Source organism: Capricornis sumatraensis, chromosome 3 (genome assembly GCF_032405125.1).
Source record: "Capricornis sumatraensis isolate serow.1 chromosome 3, serow.2, whole genome shotgun sequence".
NCBI classification, from domain to species: Eukaryota; Metazoa; Chordata; class Mammalia; order Artiodactyla; family Bovidae; genus Capricornis; species Capricornis sumatraensis.
Window position 1 is genome coordinate 147630788 of NC_091071.1, and position 22658 is coordinate 147653445.

The following is a 22658-nucleotide window of genomic DNA, read 5'->3' on the forward strand; positions in this document are numbered from 1 at the left end:
AGTCTTCAAGGAAACAAACCTGTCTACATAATAGCCATTTTAGGTTCCTGCATTATAGCAACTATGAAATTAAAACTAAAATACATTGGGTTTGCCCATGAAAATCCCTGAGAGAATATGTGAATATAGTGATTATTGTCATCTTTATGATTTAAAATATTTACATATGATTTTTTTAACTGAACTCATTTCTTGTATCTGATGAGACAACCTAATATACTAGATCTTCTCTGACAAAAATCTTCAGGCTTAAAAATCTTAGCTTTTCCTGGGCATTTAGCATCAGAGATTTAGGGGTCCTAACAGTTTGTGACACCTCATGGGAAACTGGCCAGGATTTCTGGAAGACTTCCAAAGAGGATGAGCTTCAGAGTCTAGTCTCAAGATCAACAGTGTTTATTTAGAAGAAGTAGAAAAACATGGATTATGTTTCATTGGAAAAGCAATAATTTCATTTATGAGTTATGCATTAAAGAAAAAAGAAAAACACATATATGAAGATACATCCGTTCAGTTCAGTGTAATTACCAAAGGCAATAATCAGAAAGCATTTTTATAATGGAGGGCCTCCATATATTTCACAGTACAGACTAGTCACAAATGTAGCACTATTTTCAGCTATAATATTGATTACATTCGCCATTATTAAGTTGTTTAGATATTTATAGAGCCAATTACAGTGAGTTGCAATATTTAATGCACCCTTCCTAATAATTAATTCTTACAACCTGTCAGGTGAAGGCTAACTACCTTCATCCTTCCCCTTTTATATCACAAAATCTACACTATGCCTTCCAGTGATTCAACTTCTAAATATAATGAAATAAGACAGGATCCATTTATTCTAGGATATACTCTAAGTGCCAGGTCTTCTAGTCATTCATCTATATCTTTTTCCGAACGTTACGTATAAATTCACTCCAAAATGATTTCTCTACTTATTCTTGCAAGGGTTGCAGAACGTAGTAAACAGAAAGAAAGAGGAATCAGAGAGATTGCTGACACAGACATCAATATGTCATTCTAATTTTTATATCCTTTCTCTGCTCCAACTACTCTGAAAATATGTATCTATACATAGAAAATTCATTTTTTACTTATCTCCACTGGATATATGACTCTGTGCTGCCTCACAAAATTCTTAAATTTTATTCCATCTGAGAAAGAGAACCTGGGAATTTCAATATAATACAGTGATTTTTTTGAGAATAGCATTGCTATTTTAGCTATTAAAGAATTTAGCTGATATAATACAAGACTGTTTGCTTCTAGTATTAGAATTTAGAAGGATTGGATTGGAATAAAATCATAAATAAAATAAAATTATTAGAATATGGAAGAAATGTAATGGAATAAAGTAACTTTTCCTAGTTTACACCCTGATGTGACTTGTAGAGGCTATGTACTGGAATTAAGTGGGCACATGGTGGGGTTTCCTCAGTTACACAGGGTGATTTAGGTACCTCAACTATTATATAAACCAGGATTTCAAAATCTAGACTGAACTGACTGTGAAGGTCTTATATATCAACCAGCACTGGCAGAATTGCCTTGATAGGTATGGTGCCTTTTCCATACATTTTGAATTGTTCTTTGGTTTACTGACATAAACAAGCTTATTAAGATGCCTCAGTTATGCATAATGTCAACTCAAGGGGAACTAATAGACACATATTAAGTAGCAGTGGTTAAGGTCATAGGAATATGAATAACATGAATAAAGATCAGAGTTATGTCTCCATGTTTCAGATGGAAGAGATGTCTACATCTAGATAAGATGTAGATGTATTATTAAAATTCTTTTGTGTGTGTGTGTGAGAGAGAGAGAGAGACAGAAAGAGACAGAGACTGAGAGAGAAACAGTCCCTCTATGGCAAAATGTTGAAAGTGATCGCCTCTGAATTTCTGAAGAGCATGCAAAGCAGGACTCAAATGTCCATGGGCCAGCCAAGTAACTTAAATGTATGAATCTGGTTGGATAAAAGACCATAAGGAAAAGTGGGGATTTCAGTTAATAGAAGGGTACCTCTTCAGCCTAAAGGCATTCAAATTCAATTTCTTACAATCCTTGTATATGTGCACACATGCACATGTAGCTCATAGGTTGCCAGTGTACACCTCTTAGAAATGATGTTTATCATTTTGCAATCTGGAATCTTAGACAAGGTGAGTAAACCAGACAGAAATCCATAGGTAAGTTCTTTAACCCATGCTAAGGAAAGAGATTTTTATTACTTTTGGGAGAGATTTTTTATAGCTCCAATTTTTCCAAAAGCATTATTAGTATGGATGAGGCAGCAAGTCTGATGGCTGCTATAGCTTCATTTGCTTTCATACAGCATTTTTTCTTTCCTGCTTCAGAAAATTAAAAGATCACATATAATGCCACCCTATTTTTTTTTTTTTTACCAAATGAAAATCTTAAGTTCAATTAAGGGACTTAACAGGGAAGTAAATAAATATCCAAGACTTTAAGGAATTTAGAATGTCTCTAAATTAAGCTTTTTTATCAAACAGCTCCTAAGAAAAGAATCTCTCTGAGATATTACTCCAAATGGGAGTGCTCTTCCTATTTGGAAGAGTCCTCTATTAACCTAAGAGGTGCTTGTTTACCTGCTTTTTGTTATGAGCTCAATATAAACTGATTGAAATTACCTTTTCCAAACTAAGAATCCGGGCAAGCACTTGACTACCATTGAAAGTATCTGTTTCAGTACTTTCCAAATCAGCACTTGGACTAGGAAACATTGTGGCTGTTGTAAAAAGAAAGAAAAGATTAGCAAAATAAACACACAAACTTACACACACACACACACACACACACACACACACACACATAATCCATAAATATCACTTATGCTTTCATATACTCCACAACAAGAAATGTGTTCAAATATGCACCTTTTCCATGAAACTTTCCTACTGGCAAAATGCTGAATTCCATCAGTTTTTCCTTTCACATAAAACTGTGATGGTTTTGGTCTGCTCTTGGGTTCTTTCCAATCATTCTGGATGTCATTTGCTTTCATTCCAGTTTATATCATTAAACTTTATCACCAATATTATTGCCTAATAAACGGAATCATTTCAGTGCAAGCCAAGAGGATCTGAGGTGGCTCCACTAGCCCCACAATCCATCACACCCAACATCTGCTTGAAGAATCTGCCAATGAGCAATACACATCTGGTGATAATGGTTTTTTTTTTAATTATTCAATTGGGAGGCTAAAATCTGCTTAACTTCATAAATTCCCTCCTCCCCAAAGTGGTTTCTAAATGATATTTCAGATCAAATAAATGGGAGGAAGCAATTAGTTCAGACTACAGTATACTCTAATTAAGTAATTCCCAAAGTGGTCTCATCCAATACCATTTATAATGTGGCACAGTGTTCTGGGTTAGGAGCATTAGCTGGAAAATTATGTTCAGATCTATAGCATTCGTTAGCCAGTGTATTGACTTATAAATTTTGGATAGAAATACTTTATTATCCTCACAACAAAGAATCTTAATATTCAAAGATAGAGTGAACAACATCAGCGGGGTGTAGACTGTGTTAAAATGTTCACGGGGCTGAAGAATTTACATTCCTCTAGACCAAAGCAATACATTTGTGAGATGACTGGCCAGAAATGTAATACATGGCTATTGCACAGAGCAAAGCTAACTGGGCCACGACAGTATGATCTTATTCTTCTGTTCTTTACCCTACTCCATCAGACACCCAGAGATCATTCACCACAGCATGTTAACTCCTCAAAACCATTCACAAACATATTCCTACTACAATAACAAAATATTTTTTTTTCATGTGGTTCATCAACTTACACTGGAATGTTAGTGTCATAGAATCTTAAATATCACATGGCATTTTTAAAAGTTCTTTTTTTTCCCCCCAGAGCACCAATCATATTCTGACATAGAGGAATCTCTGTTTTGTTCACTAATATATCTCCAATAGCTCAGACAGTACCTACACGATAGCAGGCACCTAATGAATATTTGCTAATGAATATGAAACAATCCTGCTGTCTTGAGAGTTTATTCTCAAGTTGTGGCTTTTAATAACTGTATCTCAGGAACATCTGCAGCAGAAGTACCTGAGCAGAAGGTTCAGGAAGCTCAACATGTGGGTATTCTGCACACTAACATCTGAGGGCCACTGGCTTAGCTGTGAATGAAGGAAGCACACAGGCATGATGAATGACTGTGACACTGAGTGGTGGAGTGGGAGGAAGAAGACCATCAGCTGGAAAGTCCCACCCTGACAGTTGGTCTAGTACCAGCTCAGCTGGATGACTGCAACAGGGAAGGTGCTTAACCTTGTTGGGCTTCATGGTCCTCACAAATAAAATGTAAAGCTCAGACAAATCTCTGAGACTCCATTCAATATGTTTTATTGCTAGGCATTCTAACCATCCCAGTGTCATTTAACTGTAGACAATGGAAGAGTTCCTGGTCAATTGTTGGACAGTGTGTAATTCTTAACATTATATTAGTACCACTTATAGGCCTTTGCTTCTAGTGTGTATCACAGTAATAACTTAATTTCCAATTATTCTCAAGACCTTTGCATAATTGTACCACCACACTCAGGCAACTGTAAGGAGTGATTAGATCTCTCAGGATAGGCTAGGCATTCTATCTTTGCTCGAATTGTTAAAAGTACAACTTTTAAAGATGAGACCTTTACTGGTTGTTCCAAAAGGCCTGTTCTAAACTAGACAGAAGAGGATAGCTTACCCAGTGATGCGTGCCTTTTTTGTGGAACTTCAGTACTCTGGAGTGATAAATTGCTGTCCTTCTCCAGGTTGGATGACTTTCTCAGAATTTCACTAGAGAAGAAAAAGCAAGAACTCTGTATCACTCACATTAATTTCAGTTAGCTACAGCAAAGTGTTATGTGGCAGATTTCAGGGCTCTCCTAGGACTTTCAAATTTTTAATCTACTTTCCAGGACTTTATGACAAAACTCACTTCACCATTTATCAATGAATATATAAGTGTCCTACAAAGTAAATTTTTCTTCAGAGAAAATGGCCTAGATAAGGTTGAAATAGTTTGTGTTTTTGTTTTTTTTTTACTATATTCTTCCAGTAAAAAAGGACATAGAGCTAAACACTAAAAATATTTACAGTATATATATTTTCTTTTAAAAAGATGGTGAATCCCAAACAGATGAGAGTCAAAGACTGCTTTGGGTACTGAAATAAAGGTCTGCTTATCTGTCAACCTTTAAAGGAAAACAAGTTTCTACGTTAAATTATCGATGCTATTTTGAAGATTATCAAAGATGAACACTTTCAAGAAAGATTCAAAGAAGAAGGGGAAGAACACACATCTATGGAATATCTAATCTGTGCTAGGTACTATGGTTGGTGTCATGGCAGGTGGCACCAGATGTCAAAGAAAGAACGATGCATGCAGCGTTTTAATTTCACTGAATATATCAAGACTGTAATGATAGCATATGATGCCAGGAATCTCTGTACAACATGATCACACCACCTTTTGGCAGAAAACACTATTGGACCATCCCACAGTTCAGCAATCTTGTTTTTTCCTTTTTAAATAACTTCCTGTTTATCATTTTTAGAGTAGAAATAATCACATTTTCTTGAAAACTTGATATACCTAAAGTACGTATCTGAAATAAATGTATCTATTTCAAGAATGAAATAAGTCCAGATGTCTGGAGTGAATAATGTGTTTTGTCTGATTGTTTATAAAAAGCTTACTGAAGGTACATAAGAACAGATATAAAAAGACAAGAACAGAAGAGCAAGAAGTTCTGCTTGCTATTGTGGTTTGATTTGACTTCCTTTTAAGAAACAAGATCCAAATCCTGGTTCCAGGGTACTTTATGATTTATAATTGGAAAAAAAATCTCTTTTTTTCCCCAGTGTGTCCTTTTAATAAAAATGATAAGAAAAGGTGATATTTGTCTTCATTCCCTAGCGTTCTTCAAGTATCCTCTATAAAATGTACTGGTTGCTCCCAAAGTTTTGCATTCTTAATGTATATTTATTTGAATTATTCATGACCATGACTATATTCCTCTAAATCTTCTTATATTCCTTATTTGGATGGGAAAACTGTTCAGATAAAAATAAGAACTGACCTGGACCTTTTCCTTGCTCTCAAACAGAAAGTTTTAGACAGTTTGAGAAAGTCAGTTTCACTTTTTTTTTTCTTGACACTTTTTTAGTTCAGCTTGAAATACTGTAAGAAGTACTACTGAATATCAACACACTGTGAAATAAAGGGAAAACTACCTTCATAAAAATTTTAAGGAATAGGGACAGCAACAAAAACCAAAGGGAAAGCGACAAAGATGAAAAAGAGCAAAGAAAGAGCAAGAGAAAAGACTGAGTAATAAATGGAAGTGGGGGAGGAAAACAAGAGGTGATAAGAATCTAAGGAAGTATGAGCTTGGAAAAGCAAAAGCTGCATCTCCTCCATAGGGGCCATCTTGCCCATTTCCCCACATTCAGGTAAAAGCCCTAAAACTACTCCTTCAAATATTCTTTCAAAATCAAAGACAAGTTCATCCCTTTCCCAGCAAGCCACTGGCTCAGCAGTTCCGAACTTACTCAACAGAAAATGGCTCCTCTGGACAAGGAACTCTGGAGGCTTCTTTTCTAATGGGACCTGCCTTGACCAGAAGGTGGCCATAGTTACATGGTGGTCCATGCATCCCATGTTACAGGAGTGGGGAGGTGGTTCACCTCCTCTTAGGTGGTCCTGTTATGGCTTTTTGTCAGGGAGAGAGCATGGGATATCATATGTGCTTTGCAGTTCATCATCCTGAAAATTTCCCTGGTTTATTTTGTATTTACAGCATGTAGTATGACGGCATGAGTACTCTGCCACTGCACAGTTATTATCCGTAAACTCAAAATGGAAACCAGAAAGTAAATGTATAACAGCAAGCATTGTGGGAAAAAACATGAATTAAGGCTCTAAGGTGAAATTCAGTTTATTTCCTCCAAGAAAGGCAATTGGTTCTTTTAGCTCCCTATTAAATTACTAAAGGAGGACAAGAAGGTAACCAGTCTTACTGAGTTCAGGGTAATCTCTGACCATGCTTATAGTCAGAGAATTCTATGCTTCTTAGACATTGAATGGATTTGCATTTAAAGCTGGTTTTAGAAAAGGCAGAGGAACCAGAGATCAAATTGCCAACATCCGCTGGATCATCAAAAAAGCAAGAGAGTTCCAGAAAAACATCTATTTCTGCTTTATTGACTATGCAAAAGTCTTTGACTGTGTGGATCACAATAAACTGTGGAAAATTCTGAAAGAGATGGGAATCCCAGACCACCTGACCTGCCTCTTGAGAAATCTATATGGAGATCAGGAAGCAACAGTTATTACTGAACATGGAACAACAGACTGGTTCCAAATAGGAAAAGGAGTACGTTAAGGCTGTATATTGTCACCCTGCTTATTTAACTTATATGCAGAGTACATCATGAGAAACGCTGGGCTGGAAGAAGCACAAGCTGGAATCAAGATTGCCGGGAGAAATATCAATAACCTCAGATATGCAGACACTACCACCCTTATGGCAGAAAAGGAAGAGGAGCTTAAAAGCCTCTTGATGAAAGTGAAAGAGGAGAGCGAAAAAGTTGGCTTAAAGCTCAACATTCAGAAAACGAAGATCCTGGCATCTGGTCCCATCACTTCGTGGGAAATAGATGGGGAAACAGTGGAAACAGTGTCATGCTTTATTTTGGGGGGCTCCAAAATCACTGCAGATGGTGACTGCAGCCATGAAATTAAAAGACGCTTACTCCTTGGAAGAAAAGTTATGACCAACCTAGAAAGTATATTCAAAAGCAGAGACATTACTTTGCCGACTAAGGTCCATCTAGTCAAGGCTATGGTTTTTCCAGTACTCATGTATGGAGGTGAGAGTTGGACTGTGAAGAAGGCTGAGCGCCAAAGAATTGATGCTTTTGAACTGTGGTGTTGGAGAAGACTCTTGAGAGTCCCTTGGACTGCAAGGAGATCCAACCAGTCCATTCTGAAGGAGATCAGCCCTGGGATTTCTTTGGAAGGACTGATGCTAAAGCTGAAACTCTAGTACTCTGGCCACCTCATGCGAAGAGTTGACTCATTGGAAAAGACTCTGATGCTGGGAGGGGTTGGGGGCAGGAGGAGAAGGGGACGACAGAGGATGAGATGGCTGGATGGCATCACAGACTCGATGGACGTGAATCTGGGTGAACTCCAGGAGTTGGTGATGGACAGGGAGGCCTGGCGTGCTGCGATTCATGGGGTCGCAAAGAGTCAGACATGACTGAGTGACTGAACTGAACTGAACTGAAGCACTTTGTATATACTTCAGTCAGTCAGTCAGTTCAGTCGCTCAGTCGTGTTCGACTCTTTGCGACCCCATGAATCGCAGCACGCCAGGCCTCCCTGTCCATCACCAACTCCCGGAGTTCACTCAGACTCATGTCCATCGAGTCAGTGATGCCATCCAGCCATCTCATCCTCTGTCGTCCCCTTCTCCTCCTGCCCCCATTGTACATACTTAGTTTATATCAATTTTAAGTGTACTATGTTTACTTGTGTACCTATTCCTATCACTTTTCCATTTTAGGCTGTGACATCTTTGGAAGTAGGCACCATGATGATCTTTTTATTTGAAATATCTAGTATGGTTCTGAACCACAAAACTGAATAGCTGATTAAATAAAAATAGATGGTATTGCCAGAGTGTAGAAGAACTTTGGAGTTAGTAGGTATCTTTCAAATTCCATCTCTGCCTCTTCCTAAAAAATTGCAGCCTCATCTATAAGTTAGGAATGATACACCCACGTTGCAAAGCTATTGTGAATATTGTGTGAGGTGTGCTGATCAAGTTCCCACTGGGGCCCTGTCATCATAGATACTCACCAACATTAACTGTCAAAGCGCCCACAAAGATGTACAAAGACACAGCCTTCACCATCAGTATGCAGTTGAAGCCCCACACTTATGTATCTATGGTCCTCACAAGATCCTTCTAGAATACTAGAAGCTTCAGGATCTCTGGACACCAAATGGATGCACCCTTATTATTCATAAACTGGGGCCTGCACACACTGGCTGGTGAGGTGGGAAGAGGCAAAGGGCCTAACCCAGAATTTTATAGCCCTTTCTTCATTTTCAAATTTAATTTCTTTATAAGTTTGCTCATAAGAGGAATTTACCATTTGAAGGAATGATCAATTTTCTCTTTGGGCGGTAAAACTCTTAGGAAGAGTCTATCTACAGTGCACTCTGTTGGCAGATGGCACATGACAAACATTTAATAATGAAGAATATAGTCTGGAAGAATGGATAGCTAAGGAGGCAACGTTTTTATTTATTTATTTTTGTTCTTTTTAAACTTTAATTTATTGTTTTTATTGACAGATAATTGCTTTATAGAATTTTGTTGTTTTCTGTCAAACCTCAACATGAATCAGCCATAGATAAGCATATATCCCCTCCCTTTTGAACCTCCCTCCCATCTCCCTCCCCATCCCACCCCACTAGGTTGATACAGAGCCCCTGCTTGAGTTTCCTGAGCCATACAGCAAATTTCTGTTGGCTATCTAATTTACATATGGTAATATAAATTTCTATGTTATTCTTTCCTTACATCTCACCCTCTCCTGCCCTCTCCCATGTCCGTAAGTCAATTCTCTATGTCTGTTTCTCCATTAGTTCAGTCGCTCAGTTGTGTCTGACTCTTTGCAACCCCATGGACCAAAGAATGCCAGGCTTCCCTGTCCATCACCAACTCCCAGAGCTTATTCAAACTTATGTCCATTGAGTCGGTTATGTCATCCAACCATCTCATCCTCTGTTTTTCCATTGCTGCCCTTTAAATAAATCCTTCAGTACCATTTTTCTAGATTCCATATATGTGGGTTAGAATATGATATTTATCTTTCTCTTTCTGATCCACTTCACTCTGTATAATAAATAGATTCTAGTTTCATCCACATCATTAGAACTTACTCAGATGTGTTCCTTTTTATGGCTGAGTAATATTCCATTGTGTATATGTACCACAACTTCTTTATCCATTCATCTGTCAATGGACATCTAGGTTGCTTCCATGTTCTAGCTATTGGAAATAGTGCTGCAATGGGATACATGTGTCTTTTCAATTTTGGTTTCCTCAGGGTATATGCCTAGGAGTGGGATTGCTGGGTCATATGGTGGTTTTATTCTTAGTTTTTTAAGGAATCTCTATACCGTCTTCCATAGTGGTTGTATCAATTTCCACTCCCACCAACAGTGCAAGAGCGTTCCCTTTTCTCCACACCCTCTCTTACATTTATTGTTTGTAGAGTTTTTGATGATGGCCGTTCTGATTCGTGTGAAGTGATATCTCACTGTAGTTTTGATTTGCATTTCTCTAAGTAATGAGGGATGTTGAACATCTTTTCATGTGTTTGATAGCCATCTGTATGTCTTCTTTGGAGAAATGTCTGTTTAGGTCTTTTCCCCACTTTTTGATTAAGTTGTTTGTTTTTCTGGCATTGAGTTGTATGAACTGCTTGTATATTTTGGAAATTAATCCTCTGTCAGTTGTTTCATTTGCTATTATTTTCTTCCATTCTGAGGGCTGTCTTTTCATCTTGCTTATAGTTTCCAGTTTTCCCAGCACTGTTTATTAAAGAGGCTGTCTTTGCCCTGCTGTATATTTTTGCCTGAAAAAAGCAACTTTTAAAAATAGCCTTGTCTGCCTCCCTTGTTGCACACCTGGCTCTGCAAAGATCCTTGGAAGAAGAAGCACTCAAAGATGGCAACACATGCATAAACATATAATCAATCTTCACTGTAGCCACCATATTTATTCATAAACTCACACACATTTATTAAATTCCCAGGACATATACGGGTAAGACAAATTAAAAAAATAAAACAGGGATTATAATATGTTAATGGTAATAGCCAAGGGAGGATATGGCCAGGGGATGATGACTACACATGACTGGGGGTGCTAAATTAGACTTATCATTTGCATTTTGTATAGAGCAAGGTCCTAGAATCATTACCTAATTCTTGGCTCTTGCTACCTTAAAATCTTTTTGTTCATCCTTTTACTACACTAGTGGTTTGCCACTGGGGGCAATTTCTGGCCCCTCCCCTGCTCCTGGGGGATATTTCACAATATCTGGAGACATGTTGGCTGTTACACTGGATAGGAGTGATGCTACTTGTATCTAGAGGTCAGGGATGAAGGTAGAGACCAGGGATGCTACTAAACATTCTACAATGCACAGCACAACAAATAATTATCTGGCCCCAAGTACTAGGCTATGACAGAGAAGTGGACTTATTCAGTGACAACTCAGCCCCCATCAACTCCCTAAGACCAACTCAGGAGATTTAAAAATCCTATTCAGGAATTCAGAATAGGTGTAAGGAAGTCTGAGAGAATCTTTCTCATACTAGATATCTCTGGGAGGTATATTAAGGTGCCTCTTGAATCCAGCATGTAAGCTCATCTGGATCCAGAAAATTCAATCTTCTGGGTGAGGCAAGAAAGGCTGAGTCAAATCTTCAAGTGGCCCATGGCATCATTTTGACTTTTCCAGACCCAGCTCACATGTCCAGGACCATGGAGATGGTTAAGAGCATTGCCTCTAAGATGCTGAAGAAGTAGATTCTGACTCTACCACATTTATAGTGCTCTACTTCAAAAGGGACTTAATAAGGGGAACATCTTGGATTCAAAATGTTAAACTTAAGATATTGGGAGGGAAACTAGGCTGAGTAGTTTTATTTCTTCTCAGACATGTCTACCAACAGTTCCATTTGGGAAATGTCACATTTATAGATATCATCATAGCGGTAGGATTTATGCACTTATACCGAATGTCTTGTATTTCCTGTGAGTAGGAAAGACTACCTGTGTGGGTGGCATCCATGTGCACCATGGTAATTCTGTCTTTGAAAGGAATATGTGTCTAGGAAAGACACATATGGCAAATCCTAAAAAGAAAATTCTGACATTTTTTTTTGTCTCTAAGGATTAGTTAAACTTATTCTATTTTTCATTTTCCCCCTGAAATATAGTTATACAGGTAATGCAGTGACACCTGGAAAGAAGGTGTAAAATATGCCCCAGGCCCAGTTCTGACTCCAGCTTCCCATGACAGGCATTACTAACTTTAGGGACAAATAAGAATGTTATAACGGCCTTGAGGCCTCCTTGGTTATACAGTCGTCCTTCCTGACTACCCCCAAGCATAAGTCATTCACAGGAAAAGTTTAACTTTTTCATAATTTCTTGAATTTCATCCTCATGTTCATTCCTTCAGGGTCTTCCATATTCAGATATAATCCTTGCCATGCCCATGTTCAACATGCATCTCTCTTCTAGGTGGCTCACTTGCCAATCAACAATCAGTCAAGGTGTTAAGATTTAGAAATGCCTTAATATGTTGCTCTGTCCTAGGGCTTTTTATATTCTTTGGAGGGACTTTGGAGATGTTATATCTGAGCTAATACATTTCTAAAAGTTTTCAGAGGCACCGTGATGGGGCAGATGAGGAAATGTCTTTGGGGCAGATGTACATCAGAAGCACATAGAATATGGGGGAGGAGACAACTTTGCAGTAGCTTTCAGATAACCCTACCTAGCCCTGACACAGAGAGATTAATCTGGCAACATTACAAAGGAATTTGTAATTCTGCCATCACAATCAGGAGCAAAGCTGTCTGCCTATTCCTCTAAACTGACTATACAAGGATCACCATTAATTTCTTTCTTAGGTTCTGAGATTCTCTATTTTGTTGCTGTTGTTTAGTCACTAAGTAGTTTCCAGCTCTTTTGCAACCCCTTGGGCTGTAGCCCGCCAGGGTCCACTGTCCACGGGATTTTCCAGGCAAGGATACTGGAGTGGTTTGCCATTTACTTCTCTAAGAGATCTTCTCGACCCAGGGATTGAATCCACATCTCCTGCATTCGCAGGCAGATTTTTTACCACTGAGCCACCAGGAAAGCCCTTCTTTTTCTATCTCCAACACACCTTCCTCTAGTCTGGTAACTACCACCCTATCTGACCTTAATGATCTCTCCCATACAGGTCTCTGGAGAACTCTTCTGATATCTCCCCACCCAACCCTCTCTCCACTCCAATAAAATATCCAATAGTAAGATATATATTCTTCAGACAGAAACAATGTCTCAGAGTGCCTATATAAATATTCACCATCTGTTGTCTAATGTTTTAGGCACAGTGAGAACAAAACAAATACTCATCACATTCACCATTTGACAGATTAATTTACCTGTTTAGTAGTTTCTGTCTTTTTCTCACCAGATTTTAAGTTTTTATGGGAATCCAGCATGTAAGGTCATCTGTATCCACAGTAACTGGGATAGTCTCCAGCACATGGTACATGTTCAATACATTCTAACTCAATGAATTAACAATTTTGCCTGCATGGCAGTTAAAGACTTCCTTCTATTTTGTTTTTGATAAATGATGTTTTCACCTTTATTTTTATACAGATACTCACTAAAATGATTACTAGATGGTTATACATTACTCTGAAATTAATACAGTTATGAGACCTAATACATCTTACTTCATGTTTAAAGTCAAATGAGGATGCATACCTGTTCTACTTCCAGTTACCTCAGATTCCCAATAATATCTTTACTTTCTAAACACATCCATATTTTTCACTACTAAACAAAAGCCATGGTACTTTAAAAAAAAAATGCCTCTGAATAGAATCAGATTAACTGTGTTTCAGGTTCTATAGGAGCCATTCAATACTACGAACAAAGGTATGAATTTGGAAACCATGGGTCATGGATGAGTGTCGACACGACAGAGACAAGGAGTAAATCCATAGAGGCAATTCCCCAGCAGGAGCTGCAGGAAGGCTGAATTGTTTCTCCAAATAATGACCCTGTGAGCTCTGCAAGATGATCTTTGCCATTTGCCAGCTGTGTGAGCAACAGCACAGTCAAGAGCCCCCACTGTTCTGATGTATTCTTAGAGGCAGTACAGGGAGGAAGGACCATAAGGGTAAGTCCCATGATGTTGGATCATCCCTTGTGCAAAAGAGCAAGAAAACAATAAATGTAATCATCTCTTCTTTCAGACAGCTAGTTACAGTTGATGCTGAGTTGATGGTTGAATTTTTTTTAAACCACCTCATCCTGAAGCTAATGCTTAAAGAAGTATGAATTAAAAACAGAAGACTGGTGCTAATGCAAAAATGCATCAAAACACCTGGCAACTGGCCAGCAAATAGTGACCTCAGTGTGATCATGTCTTTCAGAAGAGCATTCTATTAAAATAAACATGCTGGGCCTCCTTTGATAAGGCCAAAGATAGCATTTTTTCCCCTCACTTAGAAAACAGAAAAGGAAGATGGTTTTGTTTCTTAATGTGGCTATGCTAGTGAATCTTTCTTCACCTAAGGGAAGCAATTTAGTGAAATGACTTACCCAGTAAGGAACGGCTTACCTAGTAACCACGTCCTAGTTTCATTGTGTGGCTATATAATACATAAAAATTAATAGCATGGTGGGAGATATCATTAATGCAATTTTATTAGTGCATGTAATTTCCAAATTAAGCTCCAATTACTTGGTAGTTTAGAGAAAATACTGAATATACAGCAATATACAGCTTGAGCTCAATATAATACTTGGAGATTAGAATAAAAGTGAAAAAAAGAGATATGATCAGCTATCTAGAGAGTAACCCACAGAGGGTAAAAATAAACTTGGACTTTAATCTTAGTTCTAAAATCAACTCAATGCTTCATCTCAGGGGGCTCCATGAATTTGGTCCTCTATTATGTTACTGAGGACCATATACATAGAAATACACAGAAAAATACTTTTTGGGGGGTGGTAATATGTATAGATAGACTTCTTAAATACTGATAACTATTCTCCTTGTTGTTACTTAGTTCTTCATGAGAAAAAATAAAAAAGATACAAAGAAAAGAGTGCCAAGTGGATCCAGTTTGTAAATAATGGACATTAATTTTCCTCATATCTTCTCTAACACTTGGTTCACAAAATGTCCATCTCAAGTACAACTTCTCCATGAAGGTTTACCTGATTACATCAGCTGAAAGCTCTCTTTCTACTTTAAATATGGAGGATGTCTTGCTTCATTTTCCTCCTGGCATTCTTTTTTTGCACTATCTCCTGTTATCACTCATTTAACATTTACCTTCTCCTGCTAGCCCAGATGGTAAAGAATCCGTCTACAATGCAGGAGACTTGTGTTGGATCCCTGGGTCGGAAAGAAGAGAATGGCAACCCACTCCAGTATTCTTGCCTGGAGAATCCCATGAACAGAGGGGCCTGATGGGCTATAGTCCATGGGGTTGCAAAGAGTCAGACACAACTGAGCAACTAACACTTTCACTTTCACTTTTCTCCTACTAGAACACAGGCATAAATCATGCCTAACTCATCACTCACACAGAGACTGTGAACTAGGTGAACGAATAAAGTATTCATTCACTTTATCTCTACACTGAGTACCCAGGGGGACAATAGGCTCTAGTCATCTTTTGGTATCCTTGCAGAGATAACACAACTAGTGGCTAGTTGAGGCAATGCTTGTATATGCTTAGAACATTAGTCTCACAGACAATATGTCATGCCATTTCCCTGTTTAAAAATTTCCAATGGCTTCTCATTATACTAAAAGCAGAAGGCAAATTCCTTCCGTTTTCTTACCTGTTTGATGCTTCATGCTCTTTCTCGGGGGTTTTTCATTTTTTCAACAAATCCTCTGCCCCTTTCATCATCCTGCATTATGTTCTATCCATATTAGGCAACTTTCTATTCCTCTAAACGATCAAGTGTGTCCCCATTTCAGGATCACTGACTGCTTCTCTGCCTGGGACTTTCTCTTCTAGATGTTCATATGCGAGTGCTGGCTTCTCCCGGTCCTTCGTGGTCTCCACTCATATGTCACCTTACAACAGAGGACGTTCTTTTGCTATTTAATTCTCACCTTTCAGTTTCTACCTCTTAATTTGCTCTATTTTCTTGCTGGAACATTTACTATTATTGGTGATTATGCTATTTATTCATTTGACTGCTTTTTTGCTTTTCCATTAGAATACAAGTAACAAAAGGGTAGAGAATTTGTTTGGTTCATCTCTGTATTATAGTGCCTAGAATGATGCCTGGCACACAGAAATTTCTCAGCCACTATTTCTTGAATTTCTTGATAAATAAATCAGTGAACATCCGAATGCTCTATGCATAAAGACTAAATAACTTATTGACACAATAAAAACCGGAGTGAATCAGCAACCCAACAATTACATTTTATCTCAAGTCATTTCCCAAGATAATTCTTGACGTGTTGATATTTTATGTTAAATAGCTTGCAGTTACTTACTCTCTCAAAGTATTACCCATACTAATTGATGATCAAAATCATGATGATAATACTGAAGGAGAAATGGTGCTACATGCCAGTGAATTTAAATGAAAATTTGAGGGACCAAATATCTCTGATTACAGACAAATATAATCTTTTCTTGAGAAACACAGAAAAAAATCTCTACCAAAATAATCTCATGGTTGATTCAGATTACAATGTTATTAGTTCTACAAATGGTTAGGCTCTTGACTCTTTAGATTTAAATCTCAGGATGGAAAACTGAGGTTGCAAATGGTCTAGATTCCCTATCTTTATTCTTCAGCTTCTTCTCATACCATAAAATAGGACACATTAACCTCATTTAAAGGTGGTTCTTCAATTAAGTATACTTCCAACTTTATTACTTTGATTTCTAGATCCCTAATTTCCTTATTTGCATTTCCTGGTTTCTGTTATATCCAGAAGTACCACATAGAAGATAATAACCTTGACTTTGTCCTGTATCTTACGTTTGTGATAGAGTCTTAGGGCAATGCCACTGACAATTTGAAGTAGGATAGAGAATCCCCAAGGGAAGTTAAGAATGACTGCCTTGACTATCCAGTTTTGTTTTTTTTTTTTTAACTGGAGTATAGTTGATTTTTTTATAGTTAATTTTTGGGGGCTTCTCTGGTAGCTCAGTTGGTAAAGAATCCGTCTGTGATGCAGGAGACCTGGGTTGGATCCATGGATCCAGAAGATCCCTTGAAGAAGGAAAAGGCAACCCACTTCAGTATTCTTGCCTGGAAAATTCCATGGACAGAGGAGCCTAATTGGCTTTGGTCCATAGAGTCACAAGAGTTGGATACAACTTAGTAGCTAAACTACCAGAGTAGTTGATTTATAATGCTGTGTTAGTTTCAGGTGTACAGCAAAGGTGTACAGATGTATATACATATAATCACCAATTTCAAAGACTCTTTTCCCATATATGCCATTACAGAGTATTGAGTAGAGTTCCCTGTTCTATACAGCAGGTTCTTATAGCCATCTATTTTATAGCCCTCTCTTATCCCTTACGGGAGCATAAGCAAAAACTGAGTAATTCATCCAAAGTAGATTATGCCTAATTCCACATAAACATGGTAATTCCAGTTTTTAACCACTTTGTTCTTTCATATTTAGATCAATCACATTTGTAGATATAGAAAATAAAACTGTATACCTAACCTAGGATGGCTTCCCATATATTTCATAAGGAAACAAGACTTGATCTCTCAAAGTGACTGAATACACTTGGGAAATGCCCCTACCTGTCTTTAAATAGTGCACTGTTAATTCCTTTCCTACGAAGCAGGTCTTGTGGCCCATAGGGTGTGTCTTTGCATTTAGAGTCTGTGTCACAGAGTAGGGTTTGCAGGAATGGGAAGAATCCAGTACTAGGAAGGTTTCGAGGTGCAAGGTAACCTGAAAGTAAAAAAAACAAACAAACAGTAATTAAATCACTATGATGTTTCCTTGGGAAGGGAAAGAAGTGCAGTAACCATTCTGTGAAATTATCTTCTGGATTATGACTGTTTGGGTCCCCTATGGATCAAAAGACTTTAAAATGCTTGTTGCCCCACGAATTTCTCTTCCTGGGATTTATTCTAAGGAACTAGCTGCAAGAATGTTTGCCAGAGTGTTAACAATAAATCCATATTATATTATCCATATAATAAAATACAATGCAACCAATAAAAATGTCAAATAATACAGATATTTAAAATACATTGCTAATTTAAAAGAGTAGATCAGAAAACAGTATGACCAGAATAGCCATAATTTTTTCAAAAATATATGTAGTATATTAAAAAATCTGGAGCAGGACCTCCCTGGTGGTCCAGTGGTTAAGACTGTGCTTCCATTACAAGCAGAGTGGTTTGATCCTTGGTCAGGAAACTAAGATTCCCACATGCCAGGTGGCAAGGTCAAATAAACAATAAATAAGTTTTAATAATAAAAATAAAAAATAAGTTCATTCTCTAAATCTGTGAGTTTGTTTTTATTTTGTAAATAAGTTCATTTGTATTATTTCTTTTGAATTGGAGGAATTATTTTTCCTTAGTGGTATATTTCACATGACCTTGTTTACTTTCATTTGACTCTATATTAACTATTTTTTCCTACACTATACATATCTTCTTTTGTAATCAAAGGCATTATAAATGCAGCCAATCTTCCAGATACAGGAAATATCTTTGATGTCCTCAAAATTTTAAATTATCCTATACACACAATATTTTCTTCCTATTTAAAAACCAATAATAATAATATGAATGAATATGCAGATTTTCCCTAATAGTAAAGACACAATTATTGTAGCAGTTAACCAGTTTTATAACCTTTAACATTTGCTTTATAAAATATGATGATAGCATACACGAGTTAAGACAATATGCAAGCTGTGAATTACAAATCTTTTCACAAAATTAGGTTTGGTACTAAAACACTGGCTTCCTCCCTTTGGGGAATACAGATACAATGAATTTTCAAAAACGGTTTAGAAATCATGAGGATAATTTTGACAAAAGACTAAAAAGCGAAACCTTAAGTTTCTCATGAACCTATTAAATGAGTGGCAGTACAGATGTTTTCATTATAAACATAAAGAAATTTATTTTAAAAAAGAAAAAATAGTAAGAGCAATGAGGCTAAGTATGCATTATTAATAGAATAATAAGTAGAAATTTAAGTAACTTAAATACAGATATTTTTTAAAAATTGAAAATAAAAAGGAAGAGGTAGTAGGAAATTGGCCAGGAAATAAGAGGAAACAAAATGGAGGGACTGAAAGATGCAGTACTGTAGACTTTGAACGTAAGAGCCAAAAGCCAAGGAAAGTGGGCAACCTCTGCTGCTGCTGCTAAGTTGCTTCAGTGGTGTCCGACTCTGTGAGACCCCATAGACAGCAGCCCATTAGGCTCCCTGTCCCTGGGAGTCTCCAGGGCAAGAATCCTGGAGTGGGTTGCCATTTCCTTCTCCAATGCATGAAAGTGAAAAGTGAAAGTGAAGTCACCCAGTCGTGTCCAACTCTTAGTGATCCCATGGACCACAGCCTACCGTGGTCCTCCATCCATGGGATTTTCCAGGCAAGAGTGCTAGAATGGGTTGCCATTGCCTTCTCCCTCTAGAAGCCAGAAAACGATCCTCCTAAAGCCTCCAGAAAGAATGCAGCCTTGCCAACACCTTTAACTCACAAAGATTAAATAAATCCTGGACTTCTGAACTCTAGAACGGTAACTTAATAAGTTAGTGCTTTTTCTAAGTCACAAAGTTTGTGCTAATTTGTTACAGCAACTACAGGAAAAACTAACACAATAACACCAGTATGGATTAAAGGTTTTAAAATTCAAATGGAAGTGGAAAGAAATCCACCAGACTACAAGGAAAGATATAAGCATCTGAATGCAGATTTCCAAAGAATAGCAAGAAGAGATAAGAAAGCCTTCTTCAGTGATCAATGCAAAGAAATACAAGAAAACAACAGAATGGGAAAGACTAGAGATCTCTTCAAGAAAATTAGAGATACCAAGGGAACACTTCATGCAAAGATGGGCTTGATAAAGGATAGAAATGGTATGGACCTAACAGAAGCAGAACTTATTAAGAAGAGGTGGCAAGAATACACAGAAGAACTGTACAAAAAAGATCTTCATGACCAAGATAATCATGATGGTGTGATCACTCACCTAGAGCCAGACATCCTGGAATGTGAAGTCAAGTGGGCCTTAGAAAGCATCACTATGAACAAAGTTAGTAGAGGTGATGGAATTCCAGTAGAGCTATTTCAAATCCTGAAAGATGATGCTGTGAAAGTGCTGCACTCAATATGCCAGCACATTTGGAAAACTCAGCAGTGGCCACAGGACTGGAAAAGGTCAGTTTTCATTCCAATCCCAAAGAAAGGCAATGCCAAAAAACGCTCAAACTATCGCACAATTGCATTCATCTCACTCACTTGTAAAACAATGCTCAAAATTCTCCAAGCCAGGCTTCAGCAATACGTGAACCATGAACTTCCTGATATTTAAGCTGGTTTTAGAAAAGGCAGAGGAACCAGAGATCAAATTGCCAACATCCGCTGGATCATCGAAAAAAGCAAGAGAGTTCCAGAAAAACATCTCTTTCTGCTTTATTGCCTATGCCAAAGCCTTTGACTGTGTGGATCACAATCAACTGTGGAAAATTCTGAAAGAGATGGGAATCCCAGACCACCTGACCTGCCTCTTGAGAAACCTATATGCAGGTCAGGAAGCAACAGTTAGAACTGGACATGGAACAACAGATTGGTTCCAAATAGGAAAAGGAGTACGTCAAGGCTGTATATTGTCGCCCTGCTTACTTAACTTATATGCAGAGTACATCATGAGAAATGCTGGAATGGAAGAAGCACAAGCTGGAATCAAGATTGCCAGGAGAAATATCAATAACCTCAGATATACAGGTGACACCACCCTTATGGCAGAAAGTGAAGAGGAGCTAAAAAGCCTCTTGATGAAAGTGAAAGAGGAGAGTGAAAAAGTTGGCATAAAGCTCAATATTCAGAAAACGAAGATCAGGGCATCTGGTCCCATCACTTCATGGGAAATAGATGGGGAAACAGTGGAAACAGTGTCACACTTTATTTTGGGGGGCTCCAAAATCACTGCAGATGGTGACTGCAGCCATGAAATTAAAAGACACTTGCTCCTTGGAAGGAAAGTTATGACCAACCTAGAGAGCATATTGAAAAGCAGAGACATTACTTGGCCAACAAAGGTCCATCTAGTCAAGGCTATGGTTTTTCCAGTGGTCATGTATGGATGTGAGAGTTGGGCTGTGAAGACAGCTGAGGTCTGAAGTATTGATGCTTTTGAACTGTGGTGTTGGGGAAGACTCTTGAGGGTCCCTTGGACTGCAAGGAGATCCAACCAGTCTATTCTAAAGGAGATCAGCCCTGGGATTTCTTTGGAGGGAATGATGCTAAAGCTGAAGCTCCAGTACTTTGGCCACCTCATGGGAAGAGCTGACTCATTGTAAAAGACTCTGATGCTGGGAGGGATTGAGGGCAGGAGGAAAAGGGGATGACAGAGGATGAGATGGCTGGATGGCATCGCCGACTTGATGGCCGTGAGTTTGAGTGAACTCCGGGAGTTGATGATGGACAGGGAGGCCTGGCGTGCTGAGATTCATAGGGTCGCAAAGAGTTGGACACAACTGAGCGATGGAACTGAACTGATTGACTCATTATTACCTTCTAAGAAGCTTCTTTGTCTGACACCAGAAAGACCAGTGTCTTCCCTAATATTAAACAAGTGATACCGGGACTGAACCTTCACTGTTTTCATTGTAGCACAATTCCCTGAATAAGCTCAAGAGCACCAAACTGCCTGTTTGCGATTCACATCACTCTGTCACATTCTGCCATACCAGACCTCTACAGTTCTGCAGTGGAATTTCACCATGAATGGTAAGTCACCCTGTTACACAGATCCCACCTGGAACCACTCATTCGGGGTATGGGGTTATCCCTAGTCCATCTCAAGCATGTGCAGGGGGTCGTCAGAATGGAAGGCAGATAGAAGGGCTACAGATGATCCCTCTCCCCTAAAGCACTCATTAAGCAGATGGTGTGACTGACCTAGTGCTTAAAACAACGGCAGTTCAGCCATAGGAACAGAGGAATAGAGGAAGAGGAATTGAGGAAAAGATGTCAGGGGAAGAAGATCTAGGAAGAGGTGGAAGATTACAGCCAGTGTTACTTATTCTGGAACTAATCACAGTTTGTAAATTATTAAAGAAAGATTTGAAAGAATTTAAACCTACAACATTCCTTGATGTGATTAATAATAGATATGCCTATTTTATGGGAAAATTCATTACGGAATCTCTTCAGAAACAAGACCTTATTGTGTTCAAAAATATAGACAGTTCACATTTCGCAGTTTTTTGATAATTGATGTTTAACCTGTTACAACGGGTTCAAGGAAAAGAGGAACAGGCTGATGTGTGTACAAAGTCAACACAGTGTTGTGAAGAACATGAACTGCCGGAATTGTGTATTTTACCATCACCTTTTAGCAAGAACCATATACTCATTAAAATAAGAGTCTGTGGCAACAACAATAACACTGATTTATTAAGCACCTATTGTATCCCATGTAGCCATGAAATGTTATTACAGGGAATGGATGCGAACCAAACATTTTTAGTAGTAAACTACCAGTTAACTAACCTTTTAACTAAATCAAATTCAGTTGTCATTGTTTTAAGAATGAAATAGGC

The 22658-nt window shown here is 38.1% G+C and overlaps 1 protein-coding gene across 1 annotated transcript in view; it reads right to left on the reverse strand.

Annotated features, from left to right (window-relative positions):
* Window positions 1–22658, reverse strand: part of ABCA12 (ATP binding cassette subfamily A member 12) — a 210085-nt gene that overhangs the window by 120134 nt on the left and 67293 nt on the right. The window contains exons 3-5 of the mRNA XM_068967745.1: window positions 17666–17819; window positions 4744–4835; window positions 2656–2753 (exon numbers count right to left, since the gene is read on the reverse strand). Of these exons, the coding sequence (XP_068823846.1) occupies window positions 2656–2753; window positions 4744–4835; window positions 17666–17819 (344 nt within the window). The remainder of the gene's footprint in view (window positions 1–2655; window positions 2754–4743; window positions 4836–17665; window positions 17820–22658) is intronic.